We start from the raw sequence: 14643 nt of genomic DNA on the forward strand, positions 1-14643 counted from the left end.
GTTTTTTTTAAACTTTTGTTTGTCAGCTGCCCAGCAGGTGTCCCTCCTTTCATCCACTCTTTCTCCTATTACAATTATGAGGAGAAGCTGGGAGCTGTAGGAGTGTACAGTGCAGCCTTTGTCATCCTAATTCCTTCCTATGTAGAGTGCAGCAGTCATGATGAGTTTGTCGGTTTTTGCACTCTGCATAGACAATCAAGATGATAAAGCTCAATTTGGAGCTTAGTTAACTCATTTGCTGCTTATACAATGCACGCAGTTGACATGAATTTGGCATACAGATTTTGTGCTCTGCATTGGTAGCAAAAGGGAGAAGAAAGTTTACTTCATCATGCTAAAGTTTTGTTATCCTGGTCAATGACCATGCAGAATGCAGCAGCTGATAACATACTCCCTTTTAAATTAGACATGGAAGCCTGTGGCACCAACTGAGATATCAAAGTAGTCATTTACTGTTGTACAAGTCTCCCGCATGCAAGAATCAGAGCACAAGTGAGAAGATGGAGAATTTAATTTTTCAATTTTCTCCATTGTCTATATTGGTGTTAATCAGAGTGCAGTCTGAAGTTTCGAATGCATCTATTGACTTGAATGGGTGCATGACATGCAATATATGCTGCCAATCGCAGCGTGCTGCAATTTATTTCTCATTCCAAACCAGCATGAGAAACAATCGTTGGTTGGCACTTCCCCATAGTATAACATTAGGCGAATGCTATTTGATAAAACCTCAGATAGCACTCATCTGATGTATACATTTGTGTTACCCTGTGTTAATGTTGTCCACAAATTGCATACATGACATTTTCTGTGGGCAGCTTTGTGTGCGTATTGTGGTGCGTGGCAGTAGCCATGGGTGAGCTAGTGGTCTTTTATGCCCCAGCATGTTATATGAAGTTGAGGATTCTGGCTGGGAAGTGGACTGGTGCAATGGGGATGATATGCCTTTACAGGCTGTATGATGCTTATGGCTGCAGCTTGAGAGAACCAATTATTATACAGTTCAGTGAGGGAGACCATTAGTTCTCTAAAAACAGTGTTTTACTGAACTTATGTTTTAGTTTAGACATCAGTTAAAGAGAAGTATTAGGCTATGTGCGCACAGTGCGTTTTTCGCTGCGTTTTTGCGTGTTTTTCAGTTGCGTTTTTGGCCTCAAAACTGCATGACTTTGCTTCCCCAGCAAAGTCTATGAGTTTTCAATTTTGCTGTCCGCACACAACTGTTTTTTTAAGCTGCGTTTTTGAGCTTAAAAAAAAAAATGGACATGTCAATTCTTTCCTGCGTTTTTCTTCGTTTTCCCCCCATGCAATGCATTGGAAAACCGCAGAAAAACGCAGAGATCAAAAATGCCGCAAAACGCAGCCAAAAACGTACCAAATCGCAGTAAAAACGTGTGCGTTTTTTGCCGCGTTTTTGTGCGTTTTTAGTGGCCAAAAATACACAAAAACGCAGCGTCAAAAAAACGCAGTGTGTGAACTTAGCCTTACAGTTTCCTTTTCTAAACCTTCCTTTTTTGGCTTTTATCTGTGATCTGTAGGTGTGCTTTTTTCATTTTATGCAGGTCCTCCATGTGAATATATGAATATTTTTTTGGGATATGCACTGAACCTGTTATACACATTTAACTCTGGGTACACTAGTAATGATCGCTATCTTATTTCATCTCTATTTACTTGAACAAATTACCAGAGGCTATCTTTTAGTACTATTTAGCTGTTTAGCTGTTCTATTCTGGTACAGGATTAAGTTTTGGTAGGAATATCCAGGGACACGCAGGGACTATCATAGTTAGACCATGTTGAGTGGGGTGTTTTCACATTGCCTTTTAGGGTGTAAACCAGGGATGAACAAACCTGTGTTGCTGTTGGTTATGGATCGATGCCTCAATAGATAAATGAATATAAATGTACATGTAAATATATTTATGCTAAGCCGTGTTGGGAATTTACTTGGAGTGGAGAGGAGGTGGAAAGGGGACTGTTTTACATTATTTTATGCATGAGTATTTCTTTCTCTTTACCATGTGCAATACAAGATAATATTGTTAGGGTATACTGTATGATTTCTCTATACCAAAAATGTTTACTAAAAATGTATCTGATTTAAAAAAAAGGATAATTAAACCTGAATTGTAAAGTTCGCTGTTCGTACCAGACACCAGTTTTCCGGGTCTCGGACTCAGAGTTCAGAGTTCGGGTACTGTTCATATCTTAAAAATGTTGTTGAAAGTCTGCAGCACAGTCAATCAACAATCTTTGTTGCATACAGATGTTGCCTGTATGCTGCTGTGAACAATAAAAAAAAAAAATTATGTGTTCTCCAGCCTATCTTTGAAAACCAGTTCAGGTAGAGCAGACATCTGCGGGTTGCAACACTCAGCTATCAGCTTTACCTTGGTTGCTTTTCAAAAATAGTGGGGATCCCATGCCGTTTTAAAAAATAATTTAAATAATAAAAAAAGCAGCATGGTGCCTCCCATTTTTGATAACCAGCCAAGGTAAAGCAGACCGCTTTTATGGCCCCTCCCAGGCTAAAAATAGCAACCTGCAATTGCCCCAGAACTCGTGCATCCATTAGATGCATCAATTCTGGTTCTTTGCCTTGCTCTTCCCGATTGTCCTGATGTGGTGGCCATCAAAGTAATACTTTTTTAGTTGATGTCAGCTGTGAATTGACAGGTGACATCAAGCCCAGGGGTTAGTAATGGATAAGCGTCTATACGACACCTCCATTACTAACCCTGTAAGTATAGAGAAAAAAAAACACAGGAAAAAAACAATTTACTTGAATAAACACTCCCCTCACTCCGTTGTTCATTGATTTATTGAATTAAAAAAATCCTTGACTTTCCGATGTAATCCAATTGGTGAATAAGTACTTCCCCACACTCCCTCATTCACCAATTTATTAATTAAAAATAAATCCTGGAAGTTCTGATGTAATGCAATAGAGTAAACTCCTATGATGCCAATCGATTCCTATGGAGCTTTGTTCTGAGAAACGAGGCTCAAAATGAGGTTCCATAAGTCCCTGCAAGTCAGCGACAGCCCAGAATATTGAATGGAAATACCACTTGTGGAAATGTTACTGACATCAATTTTTTTAAAATCTATTCCAACTGCCCCCGTTTTGCTGCCCCTATCTTTTACTATTACCCTTTTACAGCCATTTTACAGCACAGTTGTTTGAGTCTCCATTGACTTATATGAGGTTTGGGGTCTAAGGTCAAGTCCGGGTCTTGAACTGAACTTTTAACTAAAATCCGTGCGAACCTGAACCTCTATGGGTCCGCTCATCTCTAGTGTCAGCCTCCATGGTCAGGTAGGGTCAGGATCAGGGCCATTGTAGGTTATTAGCTAATTAGCTACATAACTATTTTTCCCTTCACTGTACTTACCTTTTTTAGGTTTCTCTGTACCATTTATTATTACATGTGAATTTTGGGCTCCATTTTGCATATAAGGATGCATATATTTTTTTTTAATCCATATTCAGTAAAATATTTATGCTTTTATAGGGATTTTTTTTTAGTCCCTACCTAATCTTCTTCTAACAGAAAAGCATCACTGTCCCTTCAGTCTTGCCCCTCGTACCCTGAGCTAGTCCTAAACATTAATTTAATCTTACCCTACTGTCAAGGAAAATACACTTCAAAATTAATAACGCATATCACAATTCACATTACACATTGCAATAACACTGGTGTCTTCAAGGAGGAACGTGGGCAGTATGTCGATCTTCTTACTTGTGCCTGAGCACTTCGAAAAAGTGTCCAGTAGTCACCTATTACTGACATGCCCTAATGTTACATGTAGGTTAGTTTAGACTTGCAATTTTGCCACATGGATCTTTAGTTTGTGTGAAAAATAGCCTATGTGAAGACACATAGACAGACATTAGGTTCATGTGCTGTGTAACAGAAAACAAAAGCCCAATAAAAATTAACATTTCTTAAAATACATAGAGAATCTTAAACTTCCAAAACAGCAGATTTTTTATTAAATAAGATATTCTTAGAAGTCTGAAATTTCTTTCTAAATTTTCTTTTGTATATTTTAGGGGAAATAATATGACTAGTTTTCCGATAGAAATTTGGCATCATCAATGCTTTGCCTTTTTCTCAACAGGTGATTATATTGTCATGACTGTGTACTTTGATTTAAGCAGAAGAATGGGATACTTCACTATTCAAACATATATCCCTTGCATATTAACAGTTGTGTTATCCTGGGTATCATTCTGGATAAAAAAAGATGCCACTCCAGCAAGAACAGCATTAGGTAAGACATTTAAAAGACAGCTCTGTCATTTCTGCTTTGTCTGCGCATTGTTTAAATTGCATGTCAGTGATAAGTGCTGACAACTCGGTATAAGAAAGGAAGTGAGCTTTGGGACCACACAAATGCAATCTCTGACTTGCAGTGACCAGTAATAGTTTCTATCTATGAATACTGACAGGTTTTCCTCTTGTCATTTTGAAATTATTTAGAAACCATTTCCAGCAGTCACACAGACTTTCAATAATGTCTCTGACGTAAACATGCATATCACTCAATCTGACGGTATTTTTTTGTGTAACTATTTTATTTATTGTATAATGAAATCATATGCAGTTTTCTCTAATTACCTTGTGTTTCATATTCTCACCTCTCAAAACCTATACCACAATCCAATAGTGGGGGGGATCATAACAGAAGATGCATAATGAACAAAAAAAGATATGCATGTGCATATAATATGAACCTTTATTAGAATAAAATCACATTAATATAAAAAAGTTACTACCAGAACATTCCAAAGGTCAGATGGTAGAAATTGGGAACACCTAACAGACACCCTATGTAAGGCAGAAATAATATCGAGCAATAACAATTAATCAAACCAATCATATGTGCAGAAGAAATATAATAAATATTTATGTAGATAACGAGGCATATACAAGTTAAGAAAGACCAATGTACATAATTGTTTTGGTCAAAAAGGATATACAAAAACATAAAAAATAAAACATAGGACTAGTACATAAAAGACATACCACATATATACAAAAATATATAAGTCAAAGTGTAACATAAATCTGTCTTTTATGTACTAGTCTCTGCTGCTGTGATCTGATGTGATAGGACTCACCTTTCTCTGCGGTGCAAGCTTACCTCGATGGTACTGGAAGGCCTTTATTCCGGATGTGAATACCCGACGATCCCAGTTGCAATCAGTGCAGTCTGTGTTGATTGTACAGTAGGCCTTTAAAAGGGACTCTGAACTTTTTTCAGATCACTCCTGGACGAGGCATTATAGATACATAACACGCGTCAGGTGCGCGGGGACGCCGCAGCTCACTCCTTCTTTTTTGGACTTCTGTTGTAGGCAATTGTGGGCTCTATCCACCTTCTTTGGACTTTTATTATATGTGTTTTCTAGTTATGACATATATATATATATATATATATATATATATATACAATTTCAGTATGTGCAGTATTTTCAGACACTCTTGTGAATTTTGTGAATTGGAACATTATGCAAAAAAGACGCATCTATCTTTAGAAACACTTGTGCCCCTTTTTTGTCCAAAATAATTATGTATATTGGCCTTTGGCATTTATTAACTTTTATATGCCTCGGTTATCTACATAAATATTTATTATATTTCTTCTGCACATATGATTGATTTGATTAATTGTTATCGGTCCATATTATTTCTGACTTACTCACATAGGGTGTCTTTTAGGTGTTCCCAATTTCTACCATCTGTCCCTTGGGTTGTTCCATTAGTGACATTTCTTTTATATGTGTTTTTATATCAACGTGATTTTATTCTAATAAAGGTTCATATTATATGTGCATGGATATCTTTTTTTGTTCATAATATTCTCACCTCTTTCAAGTTTTCTACTGTCGTTGAACAGAAACATTTTTATTAGGCTCCATTGTCACATCAGTATTTGGTCAGTATTTTGCATCAGTATTTGTGGGCCAAAATCAGAAGTGAAAAAGGGTTGGTGCCTCAGGATTGGAGGATTGCTGATGTGGTACCGATATTTAAGAAAGGTAAGAGGGTAGATCCAGGCAACTACCGTCCAGTAAGCCTGACATCAGTAGTATGCAAAGTTTTTGAGGGCATTTTAAGGGATGACATGCAAAAATATATTGCAGAAAATAATATGATAACTGACAAACAGCATGGATTCATGAAAGATAAGTCGTGTCTAACCAACCTGTTGGAGTTCTATGAGGGGGTAAGTTCAAACCTGGATATTGGTAATGCAGCTGATGTGATTTATTTGGACTTTGCAAAGGCATTTGATACTGTACCACATAATAGCCTTATACTAAAGCTCCAGAAGCAAGGACTAGGGGACACAATATGCAACTGGGTAAGGAATTGGCTAAAAGATAGGAAACAAAGAGTAGTCATAAATGGTACATTCTCTAAATGGGCTATAGTCAGCAGTGGGGCGCCGCAGGGATCTGTGCTTGGACCGATTCTTTTTAATCTGTTTATTAATGACCTTGTGGATGGGATTGATAGTACAGTGTCAGTCTTTGCCGATGACACCAAACTATGTAGGATATTAAAAACTGACCTGGATAGTACAATATTACAAAAAGATCTGGATAAGATGTCAGAATGGGCAGATACTTGGCAAATGAGATTTAATGTTGATAAATGTAAAGTAATGCACCTAGGACGGAGTAATCCTATAGCTGCGTATACATTAAATGGAAGTAAACTCGGGACTACAGAACAGGAGAAGGACTTGGGTATTCTCATTACAAATAAGCTGAGCAGCAGCACTCAATGTCAAGCAGCAGCTGCTAAAGCAAACAAGATTTTAGGGTGTATAAAAAGAGAGATTAGATCCCGTGATCCCAACGTATTGTTACCCCTCTATAAATCACTTGTAAGGCCACATCTGGAATACGGGATCCAGTTTTGGGCTCCACATTTCAAAAAGGACATTCAGAAGTTAGAGTCAGTTCAAAGGCGGGCAACTAGACTATTACAAGGAATGGAAGGCCTCCCATATGATGACAGGTTGAAAAAGTTAGATATGTTTAGCTTAGAAAAAAGACGTCTCAGAGGAGATCTCATTTATATGTATAAATACATGTGTGGTCAATATAAAGGACTGGCACATGACTTATTTCTTCCAAAGACAGTACTAAGGACCAGGGGGCACTCACTGCGAGTGGAAGAAAAGCGATTCCAACAGCTAAATAGGAAAGGGTTCTTTACAGTTAGAGCAGTCAGACTGTGGAATGCCCTACCACAAGAGGTAGTAATGGCAGATACTATAACAGCTTTTAAAAAAGGGCTGGATGATTTCCTCAGTACACAAAACATTGTTGGTTATAAATGACTTAGTGACTAAATGTAGAACTGGTGGAGGAAGGTTGAACTAGATGGACCTAGATCTTTTTTCAACCTAAGTAACCATGTAACTATGTAAGAAAAACTCTAATTGAAAGATTGACACCTGTTTTATGTTTTGGGGACATTCCTGGTTTGGTTATTCAATTACTGATGAAATGCTGATAAAAATACTGATGTGTGAATGAGATCTTAAAATAATTTTATCATGTTGTTAAATTGCTTTGGTTAGAAAGCATGAAAATAAGCATATTTGTAATTAATTTGCTTTTTCTATCCACTATCATTCTACCGCAATGAGTGATTCTATCCTATATAGTATGGAATGTGTTTCCAAGGGGATTGATCACCAGAATTTGTGCGAATATGTACAGCAGTTGTATTCCATGTTGAGGAGTCAACTCTTGAGATCCCAGTCATTTCTCTCCAGCTCATTAATTTCTTTATAACCGTTAGCTGCTCACCTCACTTACCCCCTTGTCAACTCCTGACTTGCTATAAATTCTTCAAAATCACCACCACTGGCCCCCACTTCAGTTTCTAAAGCAGTTTTCCTAATCACTGTTCTCACTTGTTTAAAGGTACTGTTATCTTTATATGCAATCATGTTAACAATTGTGTAGTTTCTATAACAAGTGCACTGACATACAATTATTGTATCACTGTGACATAAGCACTGCAGAAGTAAACTGACTAGAATTGTCACTCAAGGTAGAATATCCATCTCCCAAGGAACCACAATGTATAGATACTGCACAGCAGAACTTAACTTTTTTTTTTTTTTTTAAAAATATGCCCCCATATATTAGTGTTTACTGCTTATTGGCAAGGAGAATTAACTATAGCGGTGGCCAAACATGCACAATGCTTAAAAGCTTTTTCCTAATGAGCTGTTAAGCAGTGCTTGAAGGCTGGCCAGGCGTGCTGGTCAACCTTAGCTCCTAATCCTGAAACTTCTCTGTAGCACCACAGCCCAATGTTGCAGAGGCATGACTTCTTCATTTAGCAGCATCTTAGAGCACACAGTCCTGGCCAGCAGTATAATGATGCTGCTCGCCTTAACGGTCCATTAAGAGGAGAGCTCACTTCCCTTAACATTTTAGTAGTTTAAAAGGTGGGAAGCAGTGCGCTCCTGAAAAAAAAAGATGAGAAACATTGTGTGACTAAATGTCAGTTTAATACTACTATTTATTTAATATTTTATTACATTTTTCATTCATGCTAAATCGACATATTTAGCTTACTTTTAACTGAATATATAACAAATCAATTTTATTGGCTTCTTTTTTCTGTATTAGGTACTGTAGCTAACCGTGAAAATATGTCTTATGTCTAGTAAATTAAATAGATTCTACTTTAATTTGTCTCCTGCCCTTGTACCCACAGTATTGCCAAGAATCTTTGATAGGAACAATGCAATGTTACACTTTATTATTGCTTATATTTTATTATAGCAAAAAATTGCATGTCTCCCCACTGTTTCATTTTTTAATAATTTGGTGTTCACACCTACACGTCCTAGAGAAGTAAGGACATTGGAAAATTTAAGCACAGAGTACGGCCAAATCATGCTCTCGGAGTGGTGAAATACAGCTGCCTGTAAGACAACTAGGAATGTTCCATCAGGCGGCCTGATGGCAGCCTTATGCCAGCTGTGCCCAGGGCCAATGCCCCACCAGCCCCTCCTAGAGATGCCTCTGACTCCAGTTCATTTTTTGGAGAGTGAAATTAGATGATAATAATTTGTGAGATAGATTTCCTATTGTCAAAATATGCATAAATATATAGTTGTAATATTTGCTTGCTTATTTTGATTTATTAACCTCTTTACAACCAAGGATGTACTGGTACATCCTTGGTCGCTCCCCCGCCGTTAGCAAGGGCTCCGGTGAAGAGCCCACAGTAATCCCCATACATCTCTGCTGATCTGATTGACAGAAGTGGGGCTACGGGGTGCAGGTGGATGGGCAATCCACCCATGTCTGTTAACCCTTTAGATAGAGCTGTCAAATACTGACAATGCAATTTAAATGGCCTTGGCCATTCCTCGGTGTCTTGGTGTTGCCATAGTAGTGCGGGGTCAGCTGATGACCCCTGATGCTACCATGACTCACTTCCTGTGAGAGCCAACAAAGCAACAGCTCTCACAGGAATGCTGCATTTGTGCTGATCATAGCTGGGTAGCTCTAATCAGCAGAAATAAACAAGCGATCAGAATGGGCCGTGATAAAGTCCCCTAGGTGGACAAGTAAAATAAATTGAAAAATATGAGAAAATAAAAAAAACCTAAAAGTTCAAATCACCCCTATTCGCCCCATTGATATAAGACATTTAAAAAAGAAAAAATATACACATATTTGGTATCACCACATTAGGAAATGCCTAATCTATCAAAATATAAAAAATCAGTTAATCTGATCACTATAAGGTGTGGGGAGAAAAAAATTCCAAATGCCAAAATTACAGTTTCTAGTCCCTGCAAACTTTTAAAAAATGCAATAAGAGGTGATCAAAAAGTAACAGCTGTATAAAAATGCTATAATTAAAAATGACAGATCCAGATGAAAAATAAGCTGTCACCGAGCCCTAGATCCCAAAAAATGAGAATGCTATTGGTCTCAGAAAACAGCGCCAAAAGTGCTATTCTTTTTTGGACAAACATCTGATTTTTTTAACCCCTTCGATGAAAGTATACATGTTTGGTATCTACAAACCTGTAATGATGTGAGGCATCAGTTTTACCATATGGTGAACACTTTGATTTAAAGACCCGCAAAAATTTGTCCAATTGCATTTTATTTGGAGTTTTACCGCACTTGGAATTTTTTTTTTACATTTTCTAGTACAGTATATGGTAAAACTAATTATGTCATTCAAAATTATAATTCATCCTGCAAAAAATAAGCCTTTATATGCCAAAATTGACTGAAAAATAAAAAAGATAGGGCTCTCGGAATGAGCTGAGGAAAAAACGATAATGGAAAATTGCTCAAGAGTGAAGGGGTTAAATAAACTTTATATTTAATGTTAATTTGCCATAATATTTGACAGGGAAGTGAGTTATTTAATTTGATATGGAGTCATTTAAATCCGTATTTTAGTGAAGTGATGTCATAGAAATTAAGTTAAGTAAGGTTAATGTAAAGCTGGAAAATTTATTTTGCGCTTATATTATTTTTTACCATTTTTGTACATTTAATATTTTTTAACTACTACTATTACACTTCTTCATATTTTCATTTGAATGAAAGTTCATGTAAATACTATATTATGAAGGAATTCAATCATTCTAAAAAACCATAACTGGGAATGTGTGGGTTATTCATTGACACTTGTTGGTGCATTAAACATCAATTATATAAGAAATAATTTAGCCACAAGGATTTTCACATGGAACATCAAGGTTACAAACATAAAGGCTAAATTTCTTCATCTGTTACTGTATTAAATCAAAGCATTCTCTTGTTGGCTCTGGGGATACATTTTTAATATTATTTATCAACAGTTTTAGAAGGGTTGTCCGGGACTTTAACCCCTTCACTCCATGGCCATTTTACATTTTGTGCTTTTGTTTTTTCCGCTCTTTCTTCCCTTTTTATTTTTCTGTCAATATAGCCCCATGATTTTTGGGACGAGTTGTACTTTTAAAATACACCATTCTTTTGACCATGTATCGTGTACTGTAAAATGGGAAAAAAAATCCAACTATGGTAAAGTTGCAAACATCAAAATGCAATTACACAATTGTTTTATGGTTCTATTATTTACCATGTTCACTATAGGGAAAAACTGTCCCAGCAGTAGGATTCTGCAGGTTAGTACGAGTATGTAAATGGCAAAAATGTAGAGGTTTTTTTTTATTCATGTGGTGAAAAATTATTCAGAATTTGTAAAAATAAAAATGTGGCTTTTGTTGCCATTTTCCGAAACCTGTAACATTTTCATTTTGCCGTGTGATAACATATTTTTTTGCTCCCTGAGCTGACATTTTTAATGAAACAATTTTGGGGTAGAAATAATAATTTGAATGGCTCTTTTTCCATTTTAATGCAATGTTGTGTCAGCCAAAAAAACTCTAGTGTTTTCAATTTTTTTTCTGTGGTTTCCCAATCAGATTAATTTATTTTATATTTGGATAGATTAAAAATTTCTGTATGTAGTAAAACCAAATATGTGCATTTTTTTATTATTCTTATATAGGGGTGATTTGAAATTTTGTGGGTTTTTCCTCCATATTTTTAAAAATGTTTAATTTTTTGTATTTACTAGTCTTCTTAGGGGACATGAAGCTGCACTTGGCTGATCGCTGGTACTGTACAAAGCGTTGCATCAGCTCTGCTCTGTATAGCAAAAAACAAGATCTCCTATGAGCAAAAACTCCCAGCCAGTGATCACAGGAGGATCATAATGATAGACACAAGAGTCCTCAGCTGACCCCTGGCTGTCATCACAGCCCATCGGCACACATTGACTGATCAAATCAGCCCTCATATTTGGGGACATATGCAAGCCCACATCAAAACAAGGATACGACATATGACATAAATATATGTCATATGTCGTGAAGTGGTAAAAATTGAAGACCAATCCTTAGGATAGGTTATCAATATCTGATCAGTGTGGGTGCGATACAAAGTACCCTTGCCGATGATTTCTTTTTGATGCCTGAGGCATCAGAAACTGCTCAGTTGCGGAGCTGAATAACACAGCTCTGTCAATGGAACAATTTTTGTGTTACGGAAATCCAATCCCCATGGAATCAAAGATATGCTGTACCCAACTACAGCCACTATACACTTGACAGTGCTGTGCTTTGTAGCTCCACTTCTCAGCTGTTTCAGTCATCGTCAGCACTGTGAATATTTGTTTGGCAGTGTGTCAGGTGTTGCATCTCCATTGATCAGACATTGATGACGTATCCTAAGGATCGACTATTAATGTTAAAGTTCAGGACAACCCCTGTAAGTCAAAACCTCAAGTTATTTCTATAAGCATGCTTTGTTTTTGAATGTTTTTGACAATAAAGATAAGGGTGCTTTACATGCAATGACATTGCTAACGAGATATCATTGGGGTCACAGAATTCGTGACGCACGTCCGGCCTCGTTAGCGACATCTTTGCGTGTGACACCTACGAGCGACCGCTAATGATCAAAATTACTCACCTAATTGTTGATCGTTGACATGTCGTTAATTTCCCAAATATCGTTGCTAATGCAGGACACAGGTTGTTCGTCGTTCCTGAGGCAGCACACATTACTATGTGTGACACCCTGGGAACGACGAACAACAACGTTCCTGTGTCCTGCCGTCAACAAGGTGGGCGTGTCGGTAATGCGGCTGATCTCTGCCCCGCCGTCTCTATTGGCGGGCCGCTGTGTGATGTCGCTGCTATGGCGCACGAACCTCCCCCTTAAAAAAGAGGTTGTTTGCCGCCCACAGTGACGTCACTAGGAAGGTAAGTCTGTGTGACGCGTCCTAGCGATATTGTGCACCACGGGCAGCGATTTGTCCGTGACGCACAAACGACAGGGGTGGGTGCTTTCACGAGCGACATCGTTAGCGATGTCGATGTGTGTAAAGTGCACTTTACAATTTTAGCTAAATCCAATGTTGCAGGATGTTTTAGATTTACACACATTTCAGTTCATGGTCACTTTATTGAAAAAATGGGGAAAGTAAGTTTGAAACCCTGTTGTGCTGCTAATGAAGTGTCCTATAAATAGTCTATTCCCGTTCTATGTTTCCAAGCTCTCTGTGCTGAACACTCCCCTCTGCTTTCAGTTAGATTTCCAGTATCTAGACATAAGCAGATTATTTGAAATTTAAATTTGCTGAGTTGTTTGTAAAAATTTGATTTGTGGAATCTACATTCTCCACAAATCTCAATTTTGCAAACCCTCTATTTGCCAGGAAAAAAAATGTGCATAACACTCTGAGTTTGGGAAAACAAACTGTAAGCAATGATCAAGTCATATTCCAATACCATTTAAATTGGACTATTGCAACAAAGAAGTGTGCAAAATAAATAAATTCTTAATAATATACACACTTATTGGGGTATACAATTTTTTTGAAATTTCTTGATTGTGAAGATTTTTCTTTTGTCTTTTAAAAAAAGGAAAACAATATGATTTGCCTAGCACACAAGTCAGTAAGGACACCCTCTGTGACACACAAGCCTTCATTTCAAGATATTTATTAGTAGCAAAAGTAGGAAACAGGGATAATAAATTGCACTTCTTGTCTGCAGTTTATAAAGAATAAAAAATGCAGCTATTGAGGTTTTTACTTTAGTGTAGTACAATATGAACAGATCATTGAATACATAGTTACACAGACTGTACATGTACAGTGCTTCCATATCACTTGACTCTTTGGATTACTTTTCACAGACTTATAGGGAATTCATCACCAGGTTTTTCCCATATAAAGTAAGGCCATGAACAGTAAGCCCTTATATACAATTTTTTAAAAGTCACTAAGCAGATCTGCATAACATAAAAAAGACCTTTCATTATACTCACCTATGGGGCGGTCCGGTCCAATGGGCATTGCTTGTCTTGATCCGGCACCTCCTCTCTTCCTGCTTTGTGTGGATGATGCATCCTATGTCATCCACAAAGTGTCATTGCGATCCTGCACATGAGTACTTCTCTCTGCTCTAGCGAGGACAGAGCAAAGTACTGTAATGCGAAACAGTGGGAAAGGTCAAAGAGTGCCCTAGCATGTACACAATAATTTTTGCACTGCTCTCAGCAGGGCAGAGAGAAGTTCACCTGCAGAGGAGCACAATGGAGGACATGTGTGGATGATGTGGGATGTGTCATCCTCACAAAGTAAGAATAGGTGAAGTGCCAGATCAAGACCAGCAACACTAATCTGACTGAAGTGCCTCATAGGTGAGTATAATAAAAGTTTATTTTATGTTATGGAGATCAGTTTGGTGACACATATATTGCATTCTAGAATGCTGTATTTATGGACTTACCAGTGGTGGCTTCACTTTATCTAGGAAAATCCTGGCGACAAGTTCCCTTTAAACTATCACTCTTATTTTCTTTGTACTTCAACATTCCAGTATTACACCACAATCAACGTTTTTTATTCCTATGTAGAATGAGCCACTTATTCTGACCTTCTATTCCTATGCTATGAAAGGGCAATATGGCCATAGTATTTTATATTTGCTATGATGCAGTTTATGAAGGATTAAAATTTGGTTTCCATCGACAAAGGTATGATTAAACTGCTTTGCCCTCATCTA

The 14643-nt window shown here is 37.3% G+C and overlaps 1 protein-coding gene across 4 annotated transcripts in view; it reads left to right on the top strand.

Annotated features, from left to right (window-relative positions):
* The window catches only part of GABRG3 (gamma-aminobutyric acid type A receptor subunit gamma3), a 1045631-nt gene that overhangs the window by 940416 nt on the left and 90572 nt on the right, over positions 1 to 14643 (top strand). For 3 of the 4 annotated variants that reach the window (XM_075336612.1, XM_075336611.1, XM_075336614.1), the window contains one exon: positions 4129 to 4281. In XM_075336612.1, the coding sequence (XP_075192727.1) occupies positions 4129 to 4281 (153 nt within the window). The remainder of the gene's footprint in view (positions 1 to 4128; positions 4282 to 14643) is intronic. The other variant, XM_075336613.1, reaches the window with a different exon arrangement.

The sequence above is a fragment of the Anomaloglossus baeobatrachus genome, chromosome 2, assembly GCF_048569485.1.
Source record: "Anomaloglossus baeobatrachus isolate aAnoBae1 chromosome 2, aAnoBae1.hap1, whole genome shotgun sequence".
Taxonomy (NCBI): Eukaryota; Metazoa; Chordata; class Amphibia; order Anura; family Aromobatidae; genus Anomaloglossus; species Anomaloglossus baeobatrachus.